Source organism: Cydia strobilella, chromosome 22, assembly GCF_947568885.1.
Source record: "Cydia strobilella chromosome 22, ilCydStro3.1, whole genome shotgun sequence".
Classification (NCBI taxonomy): domain Eukaryota; kingdom Metazoa; phylum Arthropoda; class Insecta; order Lepidoptera; family Tortricidae; genus Cydia; species Cydia strobilella.
The window spans coordinates 3455601-3478337 of NC_086062.1; the positions used below are offsets into that span (position 1 = coordinate 3455601).

The 22737-nt window shown below is 39.1% G+C and overlaps 2 protein-coding genes and 1 long non-coding RNA gene across 3 annotated transcripts in view; 1 reads left to right on the forward strand and 2 right to left on the reverse strand.

Moving 5' to 3' along the window:
* Window positions 1-22737, reverse strand: part of LOC134751464 (uncharacterized) — a 401504-nt gene that overhangs the window by 357513 nt on the left and 21254 nt on the right. The window lies entirely within an intron of this gene.
* LOC134751431 (uncharacterized) overlaps window positions 1-22737 on the forward strand; it is a 357891-nt gene that overhangs the window by 321097 nt on the left and 14057 nt on the right. Inside the window, exons 2-4 of the mRNA XM_063686839.1 lie at window positions 10466-10680; window positions 11023-11158; window positions 11384-11517. Of these exons, the coding sequence (XP_063542909.1) occupies window positions 10466-10680; window positions 11023-11158; window positions 11384-11517 (485 nt within the window). The remainder of the gene's footprint in view (window positions 1-10465; window positions 10681-11022; window positions 11159-11383; window positions 11518-22737) is intronic.
* LOC134751587 (uncharacterized) lies at window positions 15387-16241 on the reverse strand. Its single transcript, XM_063687062.1, has 2 exons — window positions 16058-16241; window positions 15387-15793 (listed from the first exon to the last, which is right to left on the reverse strand). The coding sequence occupies exons 1-2, from the start codon at window positions 16239-16241 to the stop codon at window positions 15387-15389; spliced, it is 591 nt and encodes a 196-aa protein (XP_063543132.1).

A 22737-nucleotide genomic window follows, 5' to 3' on the forward strand; every position in this document is an offset into this window, starting at 1 on the left:
GGTTCAAACATTTTGAAAAAAATATACACAATAGACCTTTACTTATAGATCACAGGAACACCTATAAGAAATGTGCAGTCAAGCGTTTTAAGTTTTCATCGTTTCACTTAACAATACCCGTTAACTCGAGTCCTGAAATTTCTGCTAAAATAAATAATAAGTTCTCGACGACGTTCGATTTTCACGTGTGGGCGCCGGGACTATAAAGGCCTAAGCAAACAGTTCGGGTCAGGGCACGGGCAAAAACGTCGATAATGGGCTTAGGATTCGCTCGAGGTGAAGTTCAAGAGAGAGAGGAATTTTAAGTAAATGTCCTATAGGTAGAGTTGACACTACATACATACCTAGTAACTGTATAACTTCATTTTGTTAGGTACTTAGTTAATTTTTAGGGTTCCGTACCCAAAGGTTGAAAAAGGGACTTATTACTAAGACTCCGCTGGCCATCTGTCCGTCTGTCTGTCACCAGGCTGTATCTCATGAACCGTGATAGCTAGACAGTTATCATTTTCACAGATGATGTATTTCTGTTGCCGCTATAACAACAAATACTAAAAAGTACGAAACCCTCGGTGCGCGAGTCCGGCTCGCACTTGGCCGGTTTTTTATCATAAGACAAGTCACTTTGTATTTGTAACTAAATTCTGATACTCGAATTGTAACTGGTTCACCGCGATACAGGCCGTGCCTAGTGCGGAGACCTCTGGTAAGTTGTGGATTTTGTAATTATATAATTCATTATTCATATATTTGCATAAGATAGTGTACATGCAAGTTCATACAGTTTTGCACATAAGTAGGAATCAACTACCTCGTCGCATAGTGACATGCAAATTAATATGGTCTTAATCTATACATACATTATTAATTCATTATTGAGAATAACACTAATAAAAAAAACAATAATAAAATGCGCATTACCACCATTCGGACCACTTATATAAAAACAAATGTCAGTGTATAGAATAAAGATTTTATTATTTATTATTATTTATAGGTATCGGATACCGTAGCATGTGAGTAAAATAACATTCGTAAATAACAAACAGCAAAGAACTTTTATTTTACATTGTAAGTTAAAAAACTAATAAAATATTAGTACCGTAAAATGGGGTGAGTAGGAGCAAAACTGACATTCAAACCTCGATAACATTTTATTTTTACATATGCAAACTGAATGGTGTATATAATAAGTGTTCCGGACGTTTGCATTTTAGTTTTTATTTTATTTTGGGTAGTTCCATTTCATAACTTTGACGTTAAACAGGAAATCCCACCTCACCCCGTAGTCCCTCGTAATTGGGGTGAGATGGGTTTTCATACAAAAGTGATTTTGGAAGATTGTTGAATCGTTTTCTTTTATTATGATATAGCTCCATTTTAAATTGGAATACATTATTTTTGTAGCAGTAGCCTTAAAATCCCATCTAACCCCCCTTTAGATAAAGATAAAGATTCTTTATTTGCAAGAATACTTAATTCTAAAAAATACAGGTGTTGTTTTGTTAAAATATGGTGTACAGTATTCAGTCGCATAACGACATGCAAATTTTCAAAAAAAAAATGTTATCTAAAAGTATAATTAATAGATTAAAATTCCAATATTAAAATTCATAATAAGTAATTGATTGATTAATTAACAATAAGAACACTTAACTTAAAATAAATACATTTTTGAACCATTAATTCTTAGGTACTACTGCAAATTACATTCCAAATATTCCTTAACGCTATAGAAACAGTGCTCTAACAGCTTTCATCCCTTCTCTCCCCATTCATAACCCAACTCTCCCCGCGAACCCCATTTTACGGTACCCAAGAATATTATGTATTGTACCTATGGGTACGTTTATGTTTATGGATATCAATTTTTTGGGTGCATAGCTGTGCTGGAAAACCGCACAAAAAGGTAGCATGCACGTTTAAATCTTATAAACTATAATTTGGTTGCATCGGGCTCAGCTGGAGAACAATGTTAAAAGCACATTTAGTTCACAGAGAACAACTTAACGATGCCGTTATTTTTACTGTCGTAGTAATTGTCGCAAGCAATAAAAAGGAGTGCTTTCTATTGGTTAAAATAATCTATAGGTATATCTACTCGTATTAGCTTTTGATAAAACATTACTTTAAAAAAATGCACAAACAAATATTTATTTTAAAAATAATAAATTAGATATTGTAAGAACACTTACAGCTGCTAAATTCATAACCTAATCTTTATCACCTAATACAGGGTTTCTTAAAATAGGGTCCACAGACCCCTTAGGGGTCCGTAGCATGTTTATCATGGGTCCGCAGTAGGTCAGTTAGGTACCTACTTTAAACATACTTATTAGGAAATTTTGTAGTAAACTTGACGAGATCTAAGTGTAATAAAACTTCATTTTAAAATTATAGATTAGGGTTTTTATTATTTACCTAAAATATTTTTTGACCCGGGTCCATGGAAATATTTAAATTGTGAAAATGGTCCGTGACTGCAAAGAGTTTAAGAAACCCTGACCTATTAGAAATTCTAAAACACTCGGCCTGAGGGCCTACCGCGAACCACGTTCGACGTCTTGCCTCTCTGTCGCGCTTGTAAATTCATACGTAAGTGTGACAGGGTGGTTCGCGGTAGGTCCTCTGGTCCGCGTTAGTTTTAGTATACAACTCGAGTCTCTAAATCCGGCATATTGCGATCGTAAACCGCTATACTATTACAATAAACAAGGATTCACTTCCTAGTGCGAAAACTAGATACCCGCGGGTTAGGGATCGTAGATTTTCTGTTAATGATGTGATAAGTTAATTTTACATTTTTTATGTATACAATTTATTCATATCGTTAATTGTAGATAATTGACCGAGCATTAGCGAAGGTCTACGTTTCAGCCTAGGCAAAAATGCTTTCGTATGTCCGAATGTTCTCCTCTGCAGGTCACATTTCTTAACCGAGTAGGTTCGGTAGTTAGATAAACAATGTCTATCGTTTCTTTTTTTTTTTTTAGGTGAAATAAATAATTTATTAACCTTACTTTTCAGTTTACATTTAATGTACCCAGAGGCGGTTCGGGATGTTGAGTTTAAATACAGTTTTGAGAAGAGTGAGTAACACGTTTTGACCAGTCACAATTAAAAAGATATGACCTTTAAATAATCTCTCACCACCTCTTTACACAAAATCTGATTTTAGCCATTAACCTTTGGTATGCTTAGGAGCAGATCTGCTCCATATACGTTCAACTTAAACTTGTAGAATATGTTCAAATTGGCAAAAATTTACCTAAATGACTTAAGCGCCAGTAGAGTATTGTTAGTTCTCTGTGATAATGATTGAACGAAGTCGGATCATATAGCTTAGGAGAGTCATGCAAGTTGACTATCCCCCATATTAGGTCAGGACTGTAGCCCATATACGGAGAGCCATGTAAGAATAAGAATAGAATAAGAATAAGAATGATTTATTGCAGTACTGTGTACATTTGTAGGTGGTAATCATGATACAATTACAATTTGTTTCAACAGGTTACCCATTTCGGGTATGCAATACTTAAGTAACTTATGAACTAAACTTAAAATAACATGCAAAGATATTTACAAATTAATTACATTCCAATTAATAAGATGACTCCTATATATAATTATCCTCTCCTCCCAAGTAGTGTGATTCGTAGTAAACCTAGATAATTCAGTATATAAAGGATTGTATCTTTTGGATTGAGTCATTACATCTTCAGTATTTAACCAACAGTCTTGTGTTTTACTACTGTCCTGAGTCCCATCCTTATAATATATGTATTAATTTTTTTAAGCTTATTGCGAGGTCTTACACTCACAGAGCTACTAGTATTATAAAAAGACATGATAAATACTAGGTAAATTTTATCTGAATCGGAATCTAAATCATAAAAAAGTACCGAAGTAAATTATGTTTGAATTTCGGTGTAGTAAACAAATTCCCCTCAATTTATTTTAATATCTGCAATCTTTTACCTACTCTCTGTTATATGTTGATTCTGTTAATAAATTCATTTTTCAAACTCACTGAATTAAATCCGCCACAAAAGTTCCACAAAGTGACCTTCTCCTGTTTACGCATTCGAAAATAAAATATTCGTATCAATCCTCAAAACTTATTCTACTGCGCAAACCTTTAGAGACCCATCAAAGGGTAAACATTTTATTCAAAAATATTGTAAAAATTGAAACGTCATGTTTTATTTAAATTCCGCTCAAGTGTTTATCAACTTGCTTCTGCAAATGAAATTGACCTCAGGTTTGTCCTGCTCATTTTATTTATTTTATTTTATTGGTATATATAACAACAGCCGTAGATATAACTAAGACATAATTATGTTTACATAAAACAAGGCCAATAACAGTCATCCATTGAGTTACATTATGTAACAATTAAAAAAAACAAAAAAAAAACAAAACACGAGAATGTACATTACATAAACACAAATGCTCGCTGCGCTAGAAGTACTACATATTGGTTGTAAAATATTTAAGTAATATAGTTTAATTTACTTCTTAAAATTATTTTAATTTCACTTAATCTAATTCTGATACAAAAACATGAAACATGAAACAAGTCAGACATCAGCCAAAATCCACAGAATAAGCACCTGGACCTGAAGTTCTATAACTAATAGAATAAGTAGGAATTAGAATTTAGAAAGGTATCTTCCTATAACGTAGGTACAACTAATTGCATTTCCCTGGCACTCAGGAGCACATAGCTTGAAAAAGTTATGACATATTAAATACTTACTTAAATAAATTGTAATAGGATGTTTATCATGTATATATACCTATTTAACAAACGAATTATTACCGGCCTTATTATTATTTATATTATGCCTTTTGAAAGGACACAAACCTTTAGGTTAGATTCATACGGCGTACTTTGGCGTAAGATAAGCCAGGGCCGCCGGAAGGAGTCACAGTAGGATCTCAGGCATCCCATGACTCCTCTAAAACGGTAAGAAGCTTAAGTGGCATTTACTGGGTATACCTCCTCTCCTCCTCTCAATAGAAGAGGATGGCTGCAGAAGGGAGTCTCAAGACAGGGAGGGAGGGAGTCATAATACCCCAATGGCTCCCCAGGCCGGTGGAATGCGTAACGCATTTTACCACTCCGTCAACAAAAACAAAAGTTTCACACGTCGTTAAATTTTTCCGTATCGTATACGGGATTTTATCGAATACCATAGTGATAGCAAAACTTGTAAGTTGCCATACAAATGATGCTGTCACTACGGTATTCGATTAAATCCCGTATAGTAAGTAATAGCAGGCGGGGGGGGGGGTGTTGCAGGCGTACATAGGCTACGGAGACTGCTTAACATCAGGCGGGCCGTATGCTTGTTTGCCACCGACGTAGTTTAAACAAAAAAAAATACCTACGGAAAAAATGTACGCCGTGTAAACCTAGCCTTACAAACTTATATCGACTTGCACAAATTACACAAAATTTTAACCTTATGAAAAAGCTTCATACATACATATAATTTTTTTTCATTTAATACAATTCTTCAAAAGTTAGAGTAAGATAAAACATTACCAAGTTAAATATGCGAGTAACTAAAATTAAAACTAACGTGACTTCATACAAAAATGTACGCATCTAGGTTACACAGCCAGCAAACCAGCTAAAAAAATAAATTTGTATCAGTTACAGTCGCCATCAGATATATCGGAGCGGCCAGGGTGCTCACTAATATCAGAACACGCCTCTATTGTCAAGGCGTTAGAGTGCGTGTTCAGATATTTTTGAGCACCTCGGCCGCTCCAAAATATCTGATGGCGACTATACCACCCTGTAGAAGCATAATGATATTTACTCTCTGCCCTCGAGGTAACCCTTTAAATACAGTGACTTAGATGTGAATTATAATTCAACCCTTTCGGCTAAAATTACGCAGTTTATCTGCAGCTTTGCATTTAAATTACCCAAGTGGAGTGAGGGTTAAATTGTAGAAACTTAATGTTAGTTTTAGGTAAAAGTCCTAGACAGTATTAGACAGCCTCATCAGCCTCAAATAGCAGACTCCAATAGTTAATAGTCCGTTCGTCATCTCTATTGCTTGAAATAAGATCGAAGATGGCAAATATTGGGATAGTCCAGCAGTAGGAAATTTTGTTATCAATTCGTTGAAAGTGTAGCCTCTATTACCACTACTTTGTACCTATGACTGACTAGAATATTAAGCTTAAAAAAAAAAAACAATTTCTAGCCACGCAGGTGCTGTTTCCTAGAGTCTCCTTGTGCAACATTCATACAATATAAAATAAATACATAAAATATATATCAAATAAATTTTATCACGCATAATTTCTGAAGAACGCTGGTTACGATTTTCCTCAGTTTATATAAAAGCCTTATGCAAGTAGCTGGCTTGGCACATAAGGTTTGTTTACTTAAATTAGTTGTCATAAACAACATTAAGCTAGCAATTCAATATGCAGTATTTGACAATCATTAGTCCATAGGCCCCAATTTCACTTCGGTGACAGGTACGACAATTGTCACAAAATATGACATATGTAGAATAGGGTATTTGACTACTAGTCAAATCAGTTTCTTTTTTTCGAACTGTCAAAATATTTCTGCTACTATGAAATTTAGATGAAACAGCATGTGGCATCACAGTCAAATTACCTACTCTGTATAGTTTTAAGCGGGTTTTAAAATATAAATTGTGTCTAAAAATAACTGCTGTCCACGTTTCTCTATTAAACTTCTGGTGCTTTATTTCATGCATGGTGTAAAATAATTTATTTTAAATACAGTGAAATACCCTATTATCGGTTAATTATAAAATTGTAATAGTCACCTGTCACCTGTCGCTTGACAATTGTCGCTCGACATATGTCACTAAAATTGTAGCCGTGGTGAAATAGGAGCCAGGTCTATTTAATTTTCTTTGACATAGAAAACAAGAGATGCAGATTGGCATTAAGAAAACAATATACATAGTTAAGTATCGTTTATGTGAGATACCATATTCGAGTCAGGTTTTTAATATGCTTTAGTGCCTATCGACTTAAAGTACGGTATCAACTCTGAGCAACGATTATAAGAACGAGCTTGAAATAGCTAGAACGTGTTCAACGATGACACTTATGACATGCTTATGACTATGAAGTGCTAGACAAGAACTATGAAGTGTTGAGGACTCGGCGATATTTTTAATAAAAGTGTAACATGCCGTTAACTCAACGCTTATAGATAACGACAGATCGGCGTTTTACATCCTTAAAACATGTTCCAAGTTTAAAATCTTTTAACAGAAGGCGATAAAAGAAACCATAAAAGTTCTTCAGTTGTAAATTGTACAACAAGGGTATAAAGCGATCGCGAAGCGCATAATTCCATAGAAGTTTGAAGTTTAAAATAACACTTGCACGGCTGGACTATCAAAATCGCTGCCAACTTAGCTTGGTCTAACTCTAGCGGCTTGAAATAATTCACCTATACATGTCAGTCGTGCTTACAGTCAGTCAGTCGTGTCGTGAGGTCGTGACCTAGGTTCTCCGAAACATGTCGCGCGAGTGACTATAAATGTGTGAGTGAAACCGCTAAGTTAGTTAAGTTAATATGTCTCACGATAGTTCAAATTCGATAACAAGATGTGCTCCACATGCCAATAATAGATATTTAACGTTCGAACACTACTGTTTACACGCCAGCATCTCAGATACAATCTAATTACACTCGATCATATTAACGATCAATATTTATAACAAACACAAACTAGTTACGAGCGAGAAACTCACTTACGACTTCAGTAATGAACCTGAACGACGAACGACGAAAAATCTCTAAAAAGTAAAGTAAAGCACCAACTCGTGATTTTGTTAAACGCGGAGTTTTTCGGAGCTCAATAGATAAGGTATACATTTTCAAATTACTCGGTGATATTGTCTCAAGTTTGGGGGGATTTTCGGCTTGTTACGGCCCTTGGGAGCGCCGCTTCCAAATAATGTTTAGATGGAGGGTTCCGTGACATAATAATGTGGTTGTTCTGTGCTGCTTTAAGAGATATGTTTAATATTAGTAAAAATCTTTATTGTATTTTTTTTGTTTTTTGTAAATCGAATGTTCAACGTTTGAATTAGTTCTATATTGTTAGTGATCAATTAATATAAGTCAAACATTTAAATTGTTTGACTAGGTAAAAAACAGAGGTTTTCATACAAATTTACTTGAAATCATTTGTTTCAACTAACACAGACATCACAGCTGGCTGTAGTAGCGTCGTCTGATTTGAAGTAGAATTCACCAGCCCGCCTACTCATTTTACTATTTATTAGTCATTGAAATTTGGCACACTTATTTACACAAAGCCTTTATAAATAAAAATAAAAATACTATATTTTAGTCAAGAACCAATTCATACAATTTGTTTACTCTTAACTTTACCTACGCAATAAGAACGACATAATATAATACGCCTACTGAACCCCTCAACTGCCACAATTTTTATACATAGCATAACGACCTATATACTGCGAGATAAAGTGAGCTCCCTCGGTGTATTCGTCTGTCCGTGAAGTCCCGAGGGCAGGTGTGATTAGTGACCGTGCTACTTAACCTGCAGGGGAAGAAGTATACACAACTCTGCCATAATACAATATATTATCACCAGGCATCGTAAACTGCGAGCGAAATCCATTAAAGTACTAGGGTTTTCATACGTCTAACTGGTTGTCATACGTCATTTAAATGGATTTCGCTCGCAGTTTACGATGCCTGATTATCACTGTCACTTGCTATTAACTTTGTGCGAGACAGTGCGATCACAATTTGAGATGAGACAAATATTCCATAAATTACGCGACAGAATCGTAGCAGAAAGAAATCTGTGAATTTACTTATATTAAGCGTTTGGCAAAACATGCATAACTAGAATATTTAGCTAATTTAATGTTCGGATATCAATATCAATATCAAATGCCGCCAGCATCCTTGGTACAATGCCTCAAGGGCCTATTTTAGATTTAAGCTACTTATTAATTTCGTTTACGTAGTACCACTGTATATATCTTGTATGTAAATAAAGAGTTTTTGTTTTAATTGCAGCTGTAATTGTTGCGGCGTCGTTATTACCGCCGCTGCATCTGTCGAAAAACGAGTGACGAAATGAGCGCCATAATAGCGGCACCAATGCGTCGACGAATGTTACTCATTTTAGCAAGGAAATTAACAGATACAGGGGCGGGATACAAGTTGACATTAGAACGTCACATTTCGCGTTCACAGAGCAACAAGGGATGCTACAAATTTCAAACGATCGCAATGGACTGATTAAATTTGGAAGTATAAAATAATCATTGCTAATTAATTGACTATTCGTTGAAAGTGTAAACTAGTGCTTGCTAAACTAATGACAGATAGTATTCAATGGAACGCCATGAAATAAGAACCTAATCACAAAGGAACAATTGTTTAAATATGCTTGGTTCCACTTGAAACGAAATGTAAACAATCATTAAGTACTTCTTTACAATTATTTATTTATTGAATATTATTTAACTGCTTGCTAGCGTTTAGTAACTCTAGTTTCGATGTTGAGTCTGGTATCAATTTTTCTTGGACACCTAAACGTAACAGTAATGAATTCAAGTTTTACGAATACATACATATTTATTAGCTTCGAAATCATTCGAATCTCGGATTTGTAACGATAATCCCTTGAATTCATAATTCAATATTAATGAATTTCATATTGAAAATATTGTAGAATTATCGAAAAATAACCAATGAAATCGTAGAATTATCGGAAACCATTCAATCATAAATAGGTAAAAGTATAATCCTGATTTTAATTTCAAAAGCTTGGCTAAGTATGAATCGCGTTTTTTTGATCTGATTAATGTAGCAGAAAAAAATGTACATATTTTTTTTATTAAATTAGTTAATCTGGGAAAAAAAATGATAATGGATCAATTCACTGAGTTTGGGTCCGTAAGGACCATTTCAACTGTTGGAGAAAAGCGATATTTTTTTTTGTTTGATAGTTTGTCTTTTCAGTTCGTTATACAGGGTGGCTAAAAAATAGGTCCATTCCCGTTGCCAGGGAGGTTTTGAGCATATACTAGACAACTTTTACTATGGGAGTAACCACGAAAACGCGAAAAAAATTTTTACCCTCCCATAGAAAATGGACCAGCCAAAATGTATGAAACATCCAAATTTTCTTTCGCGATTTCGGGGTTGGTCCCATGGTAAAAGTTGCTCAGTATAATCACAGAAACTCCCTGGCAACTGGAATGCACTTATTTTTTAGCCATCCTGTATATAATTCATAAATACTTAGGAACAAATTTAATGTCCGTGCTTATTACACAAATAAATGCCCTAACCGGGATTTGAACTCAGATCTATCGGTTTCATAGGCAGGGTCACTGCCGACTAGTCCAGACAGGTAGTAAAATTAATGAGTTCATTAAGATGGATATTTTATTGTTTCAGGAGGAGTATGGTCGCTCCGCAACCTCTCCATCTCAGTCCCTCGCGCTGTTCTCTCCGGTGAAGGCCAAGCGGCCGTCTTACGATGCTCGTACGACTTAGAGGGCGCAGCGCTGTACAGCATCCGCTGGTACCGCGCGGAGACAGAGTTCTACCGCTACGTGCCACGCGAGCTGCCGCCCACTATGGTGTTCCCTCTCCCAGGGGCATCTGTCGATGTGAGTATTGCTTGTCATTTGCCACACTCATCGCTGTCGATCTCCGTTTCTCCGGCTGAAGCTGTATGACTTGGAGGGCGCAGCGCTGTACAGCATCCGCTGGTACCGCGCGGAGACAGAGTTCTACCGCTACGTGCCGCGCACCTACAGAGATGCGAATCCCAGAATTCCAGAATTTAAACACCCGCCTAAACCCGTCTAAACCGGTCAAACCTTAATAAGGAGGAAGGGAAAGCGTAGCGGCAATACATATGACAGTTTTTGCATTGATACAAGTCAAATGATAAATTTTAATATGATTGCAGTTGATATATTACCCATTGTATTTATCCATGTTTGCAGCTCACGCAGTCAGACGAGCACCAAGTCCGCATAGTCAACCTCAACAGGCGGCTAAGCGGGGACTATCAGTGCGAAGTTTCAGCTGATGCCCCACTGTTCCATACGGACATTCGTTCAGCACCATTAACTGTCGTAGGTAAGTATACAACTAATATAATCGAACAGTGTCACAATTATTGTATATTTATAGTTGGTCTGTAAATAAGAACAAAATAAACTATACTCATCCTCTTCTTTTGGGTGCTAGTACTAGTGTAAGACAAAGATAGTATGATTCTCTCTGTCTATGTTTGAAATGAGACAGTCCTTTGACAAACTATATTATTTATTTATTTATTTAAACAAAATGTTACAATTGCAGACCCACCATTCCGCGCGCCGCGGATCACGGTGTCCCGCGGTAACTACGCGCGCGGTGACGTCATTAAAGCGAGCTGCACAGTGGACGAGGCTTACCCTGCGCCAAACATCACTTGGATACTGGACGAGCATAAGGTTAGTAGCGGTCAGATACTGGACGAGTGTAAGGTCAATAGCCGTCAGATACTGGACGGACATAGGGTGAGTTGCGGTCAGTTGTGACCGTGACGTTGTTTAGCTAGTAAATATTGGCGCGGTGTCGTCATAAAAGCGAGCTGCACAGTTGACGAGGCTTACCCTGCGCCAAACATCACTTAGATACTGGACGAACATATGGTCAGTAGTGGTCAGATACTGCACAAGCATTAGACAAGCGATAGCATAGCGATCAGTTGTGACCGTTTCGTGGTGTAAAGGTCCCCACAGAAAACCAGCGCCACGGTTTGCCGCGGCACTATGCGGAGTTGGGATCCTTTTTGGCGTCCAAATGTTTTTTTTGTCTGCATGCTTTTCTTTTTTATGTACTATGTTGTGGCGTCAAATAAATGTATTTTCTTTCTTCTAAAGAGTAAATACGGGCATATGACGTCATAAAAGCGGGCTACAGTTGACGAGGCCTACCCTGCGCTAAACATCACTTAAAAAAACGAAAATCGTATTTTCTTTATCCTCCTCTATCGCTCGAGTATTCAAGAGCGCCCTATGGACGAGCATAGGGCCTGGCCACATGTACGCGGTGCGACGTCGCCGACGCAACGCGGCGCGTTTTGCGGTGCCGCCGCCGCAACGCAGAAATCTGCGGCGCCGCTCGCCGCAACGCAAAATCTGGCGGTGCGTCGTGCGACGCCGCGCGCGGTACCGCAAAACGGTGCGCGGCGCCGCCCGCCGCAACGCAAAATCTTGCGGTGCGTCGTGCGTCGCCGCGCGCGGTGTCGCAAAGCGTTGCGCGTCGCCGCGCGCGGTGCCGCCCGCCGCAACGCAAAAATTAGGCGGTGCGACTTGCGGTGCCGCGTCCGTCGTCGCGGCACCGCATGCGGCGCCGCGCTGCATAAGTAGTAAAGAATTCGACTACCAGTGTTTGGCTGTTATTAAGAAGGCGCAGAAATAAGAAGCAATTGAAAAGAAAATTTTGGGTAAACCCATGTCTTCATGTCATGAATGATGATGGATATCATTTCAAAAGAAAATACGAGGCATTGAAGATGACTGAAAATAAATTTCATAACAATTTTCGACTGTATGTGTCGTGTTTTGAAGAACTTTTAAGCAAAATATCGCCTCTAATAAAGACCCGTCGGGCCTCTGGAGATGTTGGGAATAACAATAAGGTAAGAAATCATAACTAATTTTGTATGTAAATTATTTTTATTCTTTAGACCATAATTATTAGGTAATTATAAATAGGTAAATATAAAAAAAACATGTAGGTATATGTCTTTTTGCAAAATCAACATGATATAGGATTGCCTTTGTTAGGTATATAAAATATGTTTATACTTGTGGCTAACTAAATCGACAACTTTTATTTTTAAATTATCATTTTTTATGTACCTGCTAACATGACTATAATTAACTTTTTTTAATAAATTTTTTTGTATAATTGTTTTACGAAAATCAAAAACTTCCATGAAATTACAGTGGAACAACGATAAGGCGAATTCCTCGTTAACGCGAAATAAAATGCCAATGCCATTCCCTTTCCTTCATAGTCCAAAACCTCCATAACTAGAAATATTTAACCTCACAAGACGAAGTAACCAACTATTCACGACTATAACTCGAAAAAGATATAAAGATTGTACTTTTTCCGTTTCTACAATTACGCCTCTTTAACACTAATAATTTTTCGTGCGTTTTACCTCTGTAACTCGAAACCTCTTTAAAACGAACAAAAACCCACAAGAACCTCTCTAAGTCGGTGTCCTCTACAAGAGGAATCCTCTTTGTTAGCACGTATTTTTTGGCATTTTCCATGAGATTCGTGCTATCGAGGTTCCACTATATAATTATAACTGTAATCGTTAGGTACAGAAAATCACAACTATGTAGTTTATAATTCTAAAAATAATACCACCACCATTTTACAAAAGCTTAAGTATAATTAAATAATTATACAAATTTGTAATCACAATTAAGTCAACGTTCCATAAATAATAGTATACTATAGATAGGTACATATTTTTAAAAATCAACAATCGTTTATCTATAAATATGGTTCTAATGATTACTCACTAATTCACCAACTGTCATACAGGCTTAATATATCTTAGAAAAAATCAACAACAATCACAAACAGCTTTACTTACAAGTCAACATTCCAAAAATAATTTACACGCCTTTAGAGATAATGACAATCAGGTCGTGTTCTAAAATTCTAAAATTAATACCGCCACCATTTTACAAAATAATATTTTTTTCTTTTTTTAAATACTTAATACGAAAGTGGAGGACCCGCGCGAAATCGCCGTTTCATACAAACGTGTAGTCCTGATTTTCCTCTCTGGTTATTAACATTGTTGAAAATATTTTGACACAATTTGTTGTATAGCTATGCCCCTATGGTTAATATATATACATCAAATTATGAAAAAAAAAATTCCATAATGTTAATATCTAGAGAGGAAAATGGGGAGTACGTTTGTATGGATTAGCGGCCGACCCCTTTGCTCTTGAGTATATTTTAATAATTTTGCAAATCTGTAATTACAATTTGAATATATGTATATTATATAAATCAACTATCGCTTATATAAATATGGCTATAATGAATACTTGCTAATTCACCAACTTTCATACAGGCTTAATATAGGTATCTTAGAAAAAAATCAACAGTGTTCAATGTTTTCATATAGGTACAGTCGAGTTCACAAACATTTTTACAAGTAAACATTCGAAAAATAATAATATTATATAGGTATATATCTTATAAAAAATCAACAATCGTTTATATAAATATGGCTATAATAATTACTTACTAATTCACCAACTTTCATATTAGAAAAAAATTACAGGTTTCATATAGGTACAGTCGAGTCCACAAACATCTTTACAAGTCAACATCCAAAAATAATTTACACGCCTCTTAAGACAATGACAATCAGGTTGTGGGGGTGGTTATATTATATTATTTTACTACTACAAAAAAATCACCATTTTTATATAAACAACTAAGTTTTAATAAAATCAAATTTTAGTCAAAGTACGTACCTACTTTATTAGTATTATAATGTATGTATATGTGCTGCCTTTTTTTTATTATGAAAAGTCAAATTCAGATTCATTTGTCTTGTTTGATTGATTGTCGCTTTCGTTGGTCACTGGTTCGACAGGTGTTTGTAAATAATTAGGACCTGATGATGATGGGACTGTTGGTGGATAATTATTAAATGTTTGTTGGGTTCTTTGGTAACCAGAATCATATGCTGACGAGTGGGGTCTTGGGTAACCATCTTGGTAAGATGAGTCTTGTTTTAACCTATAAATACATAAAATGAGTAAGATGTGAGAAGTTTGTTTATTACTAATTAATATTATACCTACTTACCTAAGTATGTGCCGTTTTCAAGCGAAAAATAACTTGTTGCCAGTAATGCCAGTTGTTAATACGACACTACGCAGGAGGGCCTACCGCAAACACCGAAATTCGCAAAATTCGGGAATCTTTCTCTTTTACTCCAATTGAGGCGTTATTAGAGTGTTCGCGGTTATAGCCCTGCCATCAAGATATAGTATATGTATTATAAGGTAGTGAAATAGTCTTTAAAAACTGACAGTGTTGCAACGTGGTATTGTTTGCCTGTATGCATCACATTTATTTATGCATACGGATAAGAAATATTAATAAATTATTTAAAACATATGACTACCTATTTCTTATATAGTTGTTGTCAAGTAGCATGCATCTTACAAATATGTTTATGTGTTAAAAGGATAATACAATACAAGTATACTAAGCTAATAGTTTTGTACATGCGAACGGAAATAAAACCTATACTAATATTAAATTATATTTTACTTAATTGCCAAGTAAGGGCTCCCACATCACTAGAAAAGTATTTACAGAATTCATTTCTTATGTTAACTGGGTTTGTCGAGGATATATAATTTGTTGAATGATGTAAATCTGAAAAACCGTCGTGAATCAATAGTTCTTCAGATGGTTTAATTCCATCTCTACTAATAACAAAATTGTGAATAACACCACATGCCTTTATGATATCTGTTGCAAAGTTATATTGGACATTCAATGGTCGGTGAAAAATGCGCCACTTATTAGCTAAAATACCGAAAGTACATTCAACGTATCTTCTTGCGCGACTCAAGCGATAATTAAAAACTCTTTGTTGTATAGTCAAGTGTTTTCCTGGATATGGACGCATTATGTTATTCGTTAAAGGTAAGCCTTCGTCTGCTACAAATACATGGGGAATTGACGTCTGAGAACCAGGTAACGGCTTTGGTGCTGGTACGGGAAGCTGGCCTTGTTGTAATAATTCATTCAGTTTTGTATTGTGACAAACCGTTGAATCGCATTCCTTGCCGTAAGCTCCTATATCCATATATACAAATCTGTAATTGGAATCAACAAGCGCCATCAAGACTATAGAGTTGTAGCCTTTATAGTTGAAAAAAAGAGAGCCACTGTGATCGGGACTACAAATTCGAATGTGTTTACCATCCAGGGCCCCAATACAATTGGGGAAGTTAGTGTTTTTAAAAAACTCGTCCGCGATTTGTTCTAGTAGATTTTTTGTTATACTAGGTATACCTTTACCTAGAAGGCTTTTCCATATAGCTTGACAGACTTCTCTAACTATTTTTCCAATTGTACTTCTTCCACGATATTCTGTAAATTCCATATCTCTGAATGTGTTCCCAGTCGCCAAAAACCTGAAAATAAGTATTTCATAGGTTACATATATATGTATGCATATTATTGCATATACAAGTTAATAGTTACGCAGCCATACAAAGTGACAACAACCATGCAGTAAATGTATATATGTATATTATTTTATTGTAAGTTTGTTATTAATTATATGGTTGGTTTTAATGGTTTTAACAGATGGCTTTCATGCTATAATGCGCAAGCGCGTTGCGTCCTTGGTGAGGCGCCTGCGCGGCAGCCCGAATAGCCTCCTTCAGACGGTGGCAGAGCGCCTAGACGGCCCTTTCCAGCTTCACTGGGATAAGCTGCACAGGGCGTCTAACTGAATCGTTAGTTTTATGATATTAGTGTTAATTTTAGTTTTTATTGATTTGAATTTTAATGTTTTCTTTTTTTTTCTAATTTTATTGATGATTGTTGTTTGTGTAAATAGTTGTAATTATGGATCATGTATCTGAAATAAATGAATTTATTATTATTATTATTATTCTCTTTATTTATTCTTTTTCTTATGCTAGGTTTTTTATAATATGCATATAAAAGTAAAATATAAAAACACTTACAAAACAATACAAAATACATATAAACAAATTATAAAAAACCTAACCTAGGGTGCCGCCAGCAGCGGGGCAGGGCCCAAGCTGCCGGTGGTCAGGGCCGCAGAGAGAGGAACCGGCGGACTATCCGCGCCGTGTCCAAGATCACCGCCTTCTGCATCTGACCCTTGATCCAACCACCTAGCGAGAGTCTCTCAAGGTGTTGGTCGAGACTCTTCGCTATGAGACCGTTCGCTGAAACGACTATCGGGACAATGATCGTCGAATCAACATCCCACATGGCGGTTATCTCGTGAGCCAAGTCTAGGTACTTACTGGACTTGTCCTTCTCGGCTTTCACGAGATTCTCATCATGGGGGATGGTGATGTCGACGAGCACGGCCCGGCGCTGCGATCGATCTATTATCACAATGTCAGGCTTATTGGCTACAATAGTCCTGTCAGTGATGATAGATCGATCCCAATAGAGCGTGGCACGACCATTCTCGAGAACTGGCACAGGTAAATACTTGTAGTACGGTACTTCGCAGTCCACAAGGCCGTATAGAAGAGCAAGCTGCTGGTGAATAATCCTGGCTACGAGATTATGTCTGTGCAAGTACTCGCCGTTAGCAAGATGAGAACAACCGGAAATGATATGCCTGAGTGACTCTCCGGGACGGCGGCATGCCCGACAAATGTCGACCGTGCCGTCCTTCAGGATATATCTCCGATAGTTGTTCGTCATCATAACTTCGTCCGCAATTGCACAGGCAAAACCCTCGGTTTCTCCGAAGAGGTCCCCGAATCGTAACCAGTTCACCGACGCGAGCAGGTCTACATCGGGTCCCGTGAGGGCCTTGTAGAACCGCCCATGTAGCACCTTACTCTCCCATACCGCCTTGCGGCCCACAGCACTTTGTACCACAGGTTTGTGCCAGTTCTCGTTTGCCAAGGAGAGCGGCGTGAAGTTCCTGTCCACTGCCACCACATCACGATGCATCTCACACTCGTTGTTAAGGAAATAATTCCTGAGATTGCACACCTCGCGGTTGTGGAGATCTTTGGCGTTAAGGAAGCCTCGACCTCCACACTTCCGTGAGATGTACAATCTCATAACTGACGAGCGTGGGTGTAGCATACGGTGTGTGGTGAGTAGTAGACGGACCCTCCGATCCAGGGCGTCCAGCTCAGTCTGAGTCCACCTTAGTATGCCAAAGGAGTATATGAGTATGGGCATTACCCAGGCGTTGAAGGCGCGCACTTTATTGCCTCCTGACAAAAGACTGTTAAGGACTTTTGTGAGCCGACTGAAAAAGCGCTCCTTCACCGACCGTCTAATACCCTCGCCCTCAATACCCAACGACTATGACATACCAAGGTATTTATAGGTTTCTGATTCAGAGATAGATCTGAAAGACATTGTCTCAGAAAGTTGTAAATTTGTTGAATTTACAACCTCCCCCAGCTGTACATGCATAACCGCACACTTATCGACACCAAACTCCATTCTGATGGCGGTACTGAAAACTTCTGTGGTTTTCAATAGCACCATCAAGTCTTGGTTATTTGGCGCAAATAGCTTGAGGTCATCCATGTACAGAAGGTGAGAAATGACTTCACCCTCTCTCCGAAGCTGGCAACCTAACCCTGAATCCTTCAGCAGGGTGCTGAGGGGATTCAGAGCTAGGCAGAACCACAGGGGACTCAGACTGTCACCCTGAAATATTCCTCGCTCGATCCTTATAAAGTCCTGCGGGCCAGGGCGGTCATCCCCACCTCCTGGTTGACGAAGGACTGTGGTCCACTGCCTCATACACGCACTTAGGAAGGATATTAAAGCTGCATCAAGTTTATACAGCTCCAATACCCTTCTCAGCCATGAGTGAGGCACCGAATCATAGGCCTTCTTATAGTCAATCCAGGCGGCCGAGAGGGCCCCCCTGTTCCGCCGAACTTGCTGGCATATGGTCATGTCTATGAGGAGGAGCTCTTTAGTACCACGGGACCCAACCCTACATCCATTTTGAGCGGAGGCCAAAATGTTGTTAGCGACAATGTGCGCGTTAATTTTTGCTCTCAAAATGGATGTAAGGAGCTTGTAAAGTGTAGGCAAGCACGTGATGGGTCTGTAGTTCTTTGCTTCCGTGGTACTACCGGACTTGTGGAGCAGGAAGGTTACACCAGTTGTTAGGGAAGGTGGGAGGGAACCGAGCTCTAGGGCTTGTTGGAACTGCGTTGCCAACCGTGCGTGCGAGCATCGAAACCATTTTAGCCAGAAGTTGTGCAATCCGTCAGGTCCAGGACTTTTCCAGTTCTGGGTCGTACGGATGGCACAACTTACGTCATCGGGGCTGATGGTGATAGCCCCCATAGGTTCGATGTTCTCGCTCTCACGTTCGACAACGTCTATCCAACCGCCCTCCGTGTGTTCTACAGGCACTGACCAGATGCTACGCCAGAAATCAGTCATGGCAGTAGCATCCGGTAGCCGCACGTCGGACACACGAGAGTCGGCTTCCTCCCACCTTCGGTACACCTTCCTTTGGTCACTTTGAAAAAGACGATTCTGCTGGAATCGATCCACACGCTTTCTGTAGCGGCGAATACGGTTTGCCCATGCATAGACTTTCTGCTTTAGAAAGTCGATGCGCTCTGTGACATTGGCCATGTAGTCGCGGGGCCTGACATCCGTCCCCGCGAACGCCTGGTTCACAAAGCGCATTACTCGGGGGCGGTTGTTGCCCCCCCTAAAACAGATCAGCTTTGCAATGAGAGTCCTAAACGAGCTGATACGTCGCTCGATCCGCGCTTGCCATGCAGGGACACCTCCGGCGGTCCTAGGTGCACGTTCAGCGTCCGGAAACTTGACTCGAGCAACACGGCACGCCGCGATGGCTCCGCAGTACATGATCGAGTGCGTATCATCTAAATCTTTACTAGTCCGTAAATGTGGCTCTAGTAAAGCGTTTAGGGCTCCCACTAGCGCTAGATTGCGTCTATTTATAGGCAGACGTGGTAATCGTGGCCTAGAGTTGGTTGTGGCGCGATACTGCGTAATCGCCTCTTCCAAAGTCCTCCTCAGTTGCTCATTGGCAGATGTACTCACGCTCTGACTCACAAAATCCCCCTCGTCGGTACTAAAATCAACCCGCGGCGCCCCCGGTGCCAGGTCGGGTGCGGGCACCGGATCCGGCGACGTGGCGGGCAGATCTCGTACCGAGGTGGAGTCCGCGCGAGCAGAGAGAGCCTCCTGGCGAAGCTGATCAAGTGTCGCGTCATCCAACCGCTTTAACCGTTGAATGACGCGCACCTGGTCCGATAGTCGCTGCTCCGATACGGTGATGGTAGGTTCAAGTGCCTGAAACAGAGGCAGCATCCTTGAACGATACGCGGACAGCCGGGTTCCCCCCTCTGTAACCCCATAGTAGGCGCGCATGACGTTCTCATTCATGGATTGAGTCCATCTCATGCGACGCACTACACCACCGGCAGCGGGAGCCGTGGGCGGGGCAGGATGTCCCGCAGGCCCCAAGCGTGCCGGCAGCGGTGGCCGCCCTCGTCGCGCAGGTGGTCGTGGCGGCGGCGGCGGCGGCGGCCCGCTCTCGTCACTCGACTCGCTGGTGTCGGGCGCGGTGGCGAATTCATCGCCCGACGACAATTGCGAGGAGACGGACGAGGCGGGCGAGGGTGGTGGGCGTGCGTTGGTTGTGGTAGACGCTTGTGGACGCGTTTTACTCCTTGTGATCATTTTCTTTTCTTTATAATTCGACCATTGTTTGTCGGCTAGTTTTGTACATATGTAGTTACATTTTTGCGGTCACGTATCCTTTGCGAGTGTCGCATTAATGTGAAGAGGTAACTTTTCCACAAGAAAGTACAAGGAAAATGTAGAAAAAGCCAGTAAAAACATATTTGATCAAAAAGAAAAGGAAAATTTAGTAAAAAACGCGTCTGACGTTGAATTGATTTATTATTATTATTATTATTTAATAGATACCCAAATGTGTATTAAAGTTTAAATGACATAAGTAGGAAACAAATAGTCGGACAATTAATATAAAACTTTATCAGACAATCTCGCGGTCACGTATTAATGTAAATATTAAAATGCCATTTGAGTGACAGATACCGTTGAGATGGTTTGAGTCACTCAAGAAACAAAAACAAAGTTAATGAACGTTGTATGCAACAATTTCCAGTTTGACTAATAAAATTTCCTATTACATATTATAAGTAGAGTTAGATCAAGAAAAGTCTGCAACGATTTTGATAGCATACCTACGCAGTGCAAGTGTTATTTATACGACATATTTTCATAGAAGTTTGACGTTTAAAATAACACTCGCACTGCGTGTGCTATCAAAATCGTTGCAGACTTTTCTTGGTCTATCTCTACATGTGTAATTTAATGCAAAGGTCGAAAATTTGCAAACAGTCACTAATAATCTGAATAAGAGATGTTTTTTTTTGACAATGTAAAATGTTTTAAATGAACTTTATTTTTTAGGAAACGAGGTGATAAAAAAGTGGAAAAACCTCAAAGATAATTTTACAAGATACTCAAAAAGGCTTGAAAGCTTATATAAATCGGGCGCTGGTGTGACAAGAGTAAAAAAATACCATTTCTACAAGCAACTAATGTTTTAAAAAAAAAATGCTGCAAATTTAACTGACTCGAGCATAGTCGAGGACCAAGAAAGTGACGAAGATGGCCAGACAAATGAAACTACAAGCAGATCTCGGTACCAGCCTTGTTCTCGGAAAAGGAAAACGACCGACCAAAATAGACCTTAGATTTCTTACCTTATTGTTATTCCCAACACCTCCAGAGGCCCAACGGGTCTTCTAAATATGTGTTTCTTCTTTATTAGAGGCGATATTTTGCTTAAAAGTTCTTCAAAACACGACACAGACATTCGAAAATTGTTATGAAATTTATTTTCAGTCATCTTCAATGCCTCGTATTTTCTTTTGAAATGATATCCATCATCATTCATGACATGAAGACATGGGTTTACCCAAAATTTTCTTTTCAATTGCTTCTTATTTCTGCGCCTTCTTAATAACAGCCAAACACTGGTATTCGAATTCCTTACTACTTATGCAGCGCGGCGCCGCATGCGGTGCCGCGACGACGGACGCGGCACCGCAAGTCGCACCGCCAAATTTTTGCGTTGCGGCGGGCGGCACCGCGCGCGGCGACGCGCAACGCTTTGCGACACCGCGCGCGGCGACGCACGACGCACCGCAAAATTTTGCGTTGCGGCGGGCGACGCCGCGCACCGTTTTGCGGTACCGCGCGCGGCGTCGCACGACGCAACGCCAGATTTTGCGTTGCGGCGAGCGGCGCCGCAGATTTCTGCGTTGCGGCGGCGGCACCGCAAAACGCGCCGCGTTGCGTCGGCGACGTCGCACCGCATACATGTGGCCAGGCCCTAAGGTCAGTAGCGGTCAGTTGTGATTTGTGATCGTGCTGCGAACAATGCGCGCGATGACTTCTTTAAAGCGAGATCTGGATATTAGACGAACATGTTATAAGTGCAGCAAAGTTTCTTTTCTTGCTAAATCGCTATAACAACCGTTTACATAGATGTAAGGCCTGAGATACACTTGCAAGTTTTACTTACGTAAGTAGTGACACAGCTATACTACAGAATGGGAAATGAATATATAGCTTTTTCCCTACTTACGTAAGTAAAACTTACAAGTGTGTCTTAGGCCTAACATAAGTTTTCTTCTATTTTTGATATTAAATACTTGTACTTGAAACCTATTCTTTAAATCTATTTAAGACACATAAACACTAACGGATCATTGATGCACAATTGTCAGTCGTAGAATAGTCAGTCGTTGTCATCCATAACTTCAATTCACAAGTCGCTAGCGATATAGCGAATATATATAGCGAAGGCCTTCGATCGCGTCTGG

Bases quoted from the DNA above. Each gene is read 5' to 3' on its own strand.
- LOC134751587 (XM_063687062.1), bottom strand. From the start codon at position 16,241: ATGGAATTTACAGAATATCGTGGAAGAAGTACAATTGGAAAAATAGTT. The intron at 15,794-16,057 runs GTAAACACATTC...ATGTATTTGTAG, and splicing joins TTGTATTGGGGCCCTGGATG to CAGACGAAGGCTTACCTTTA.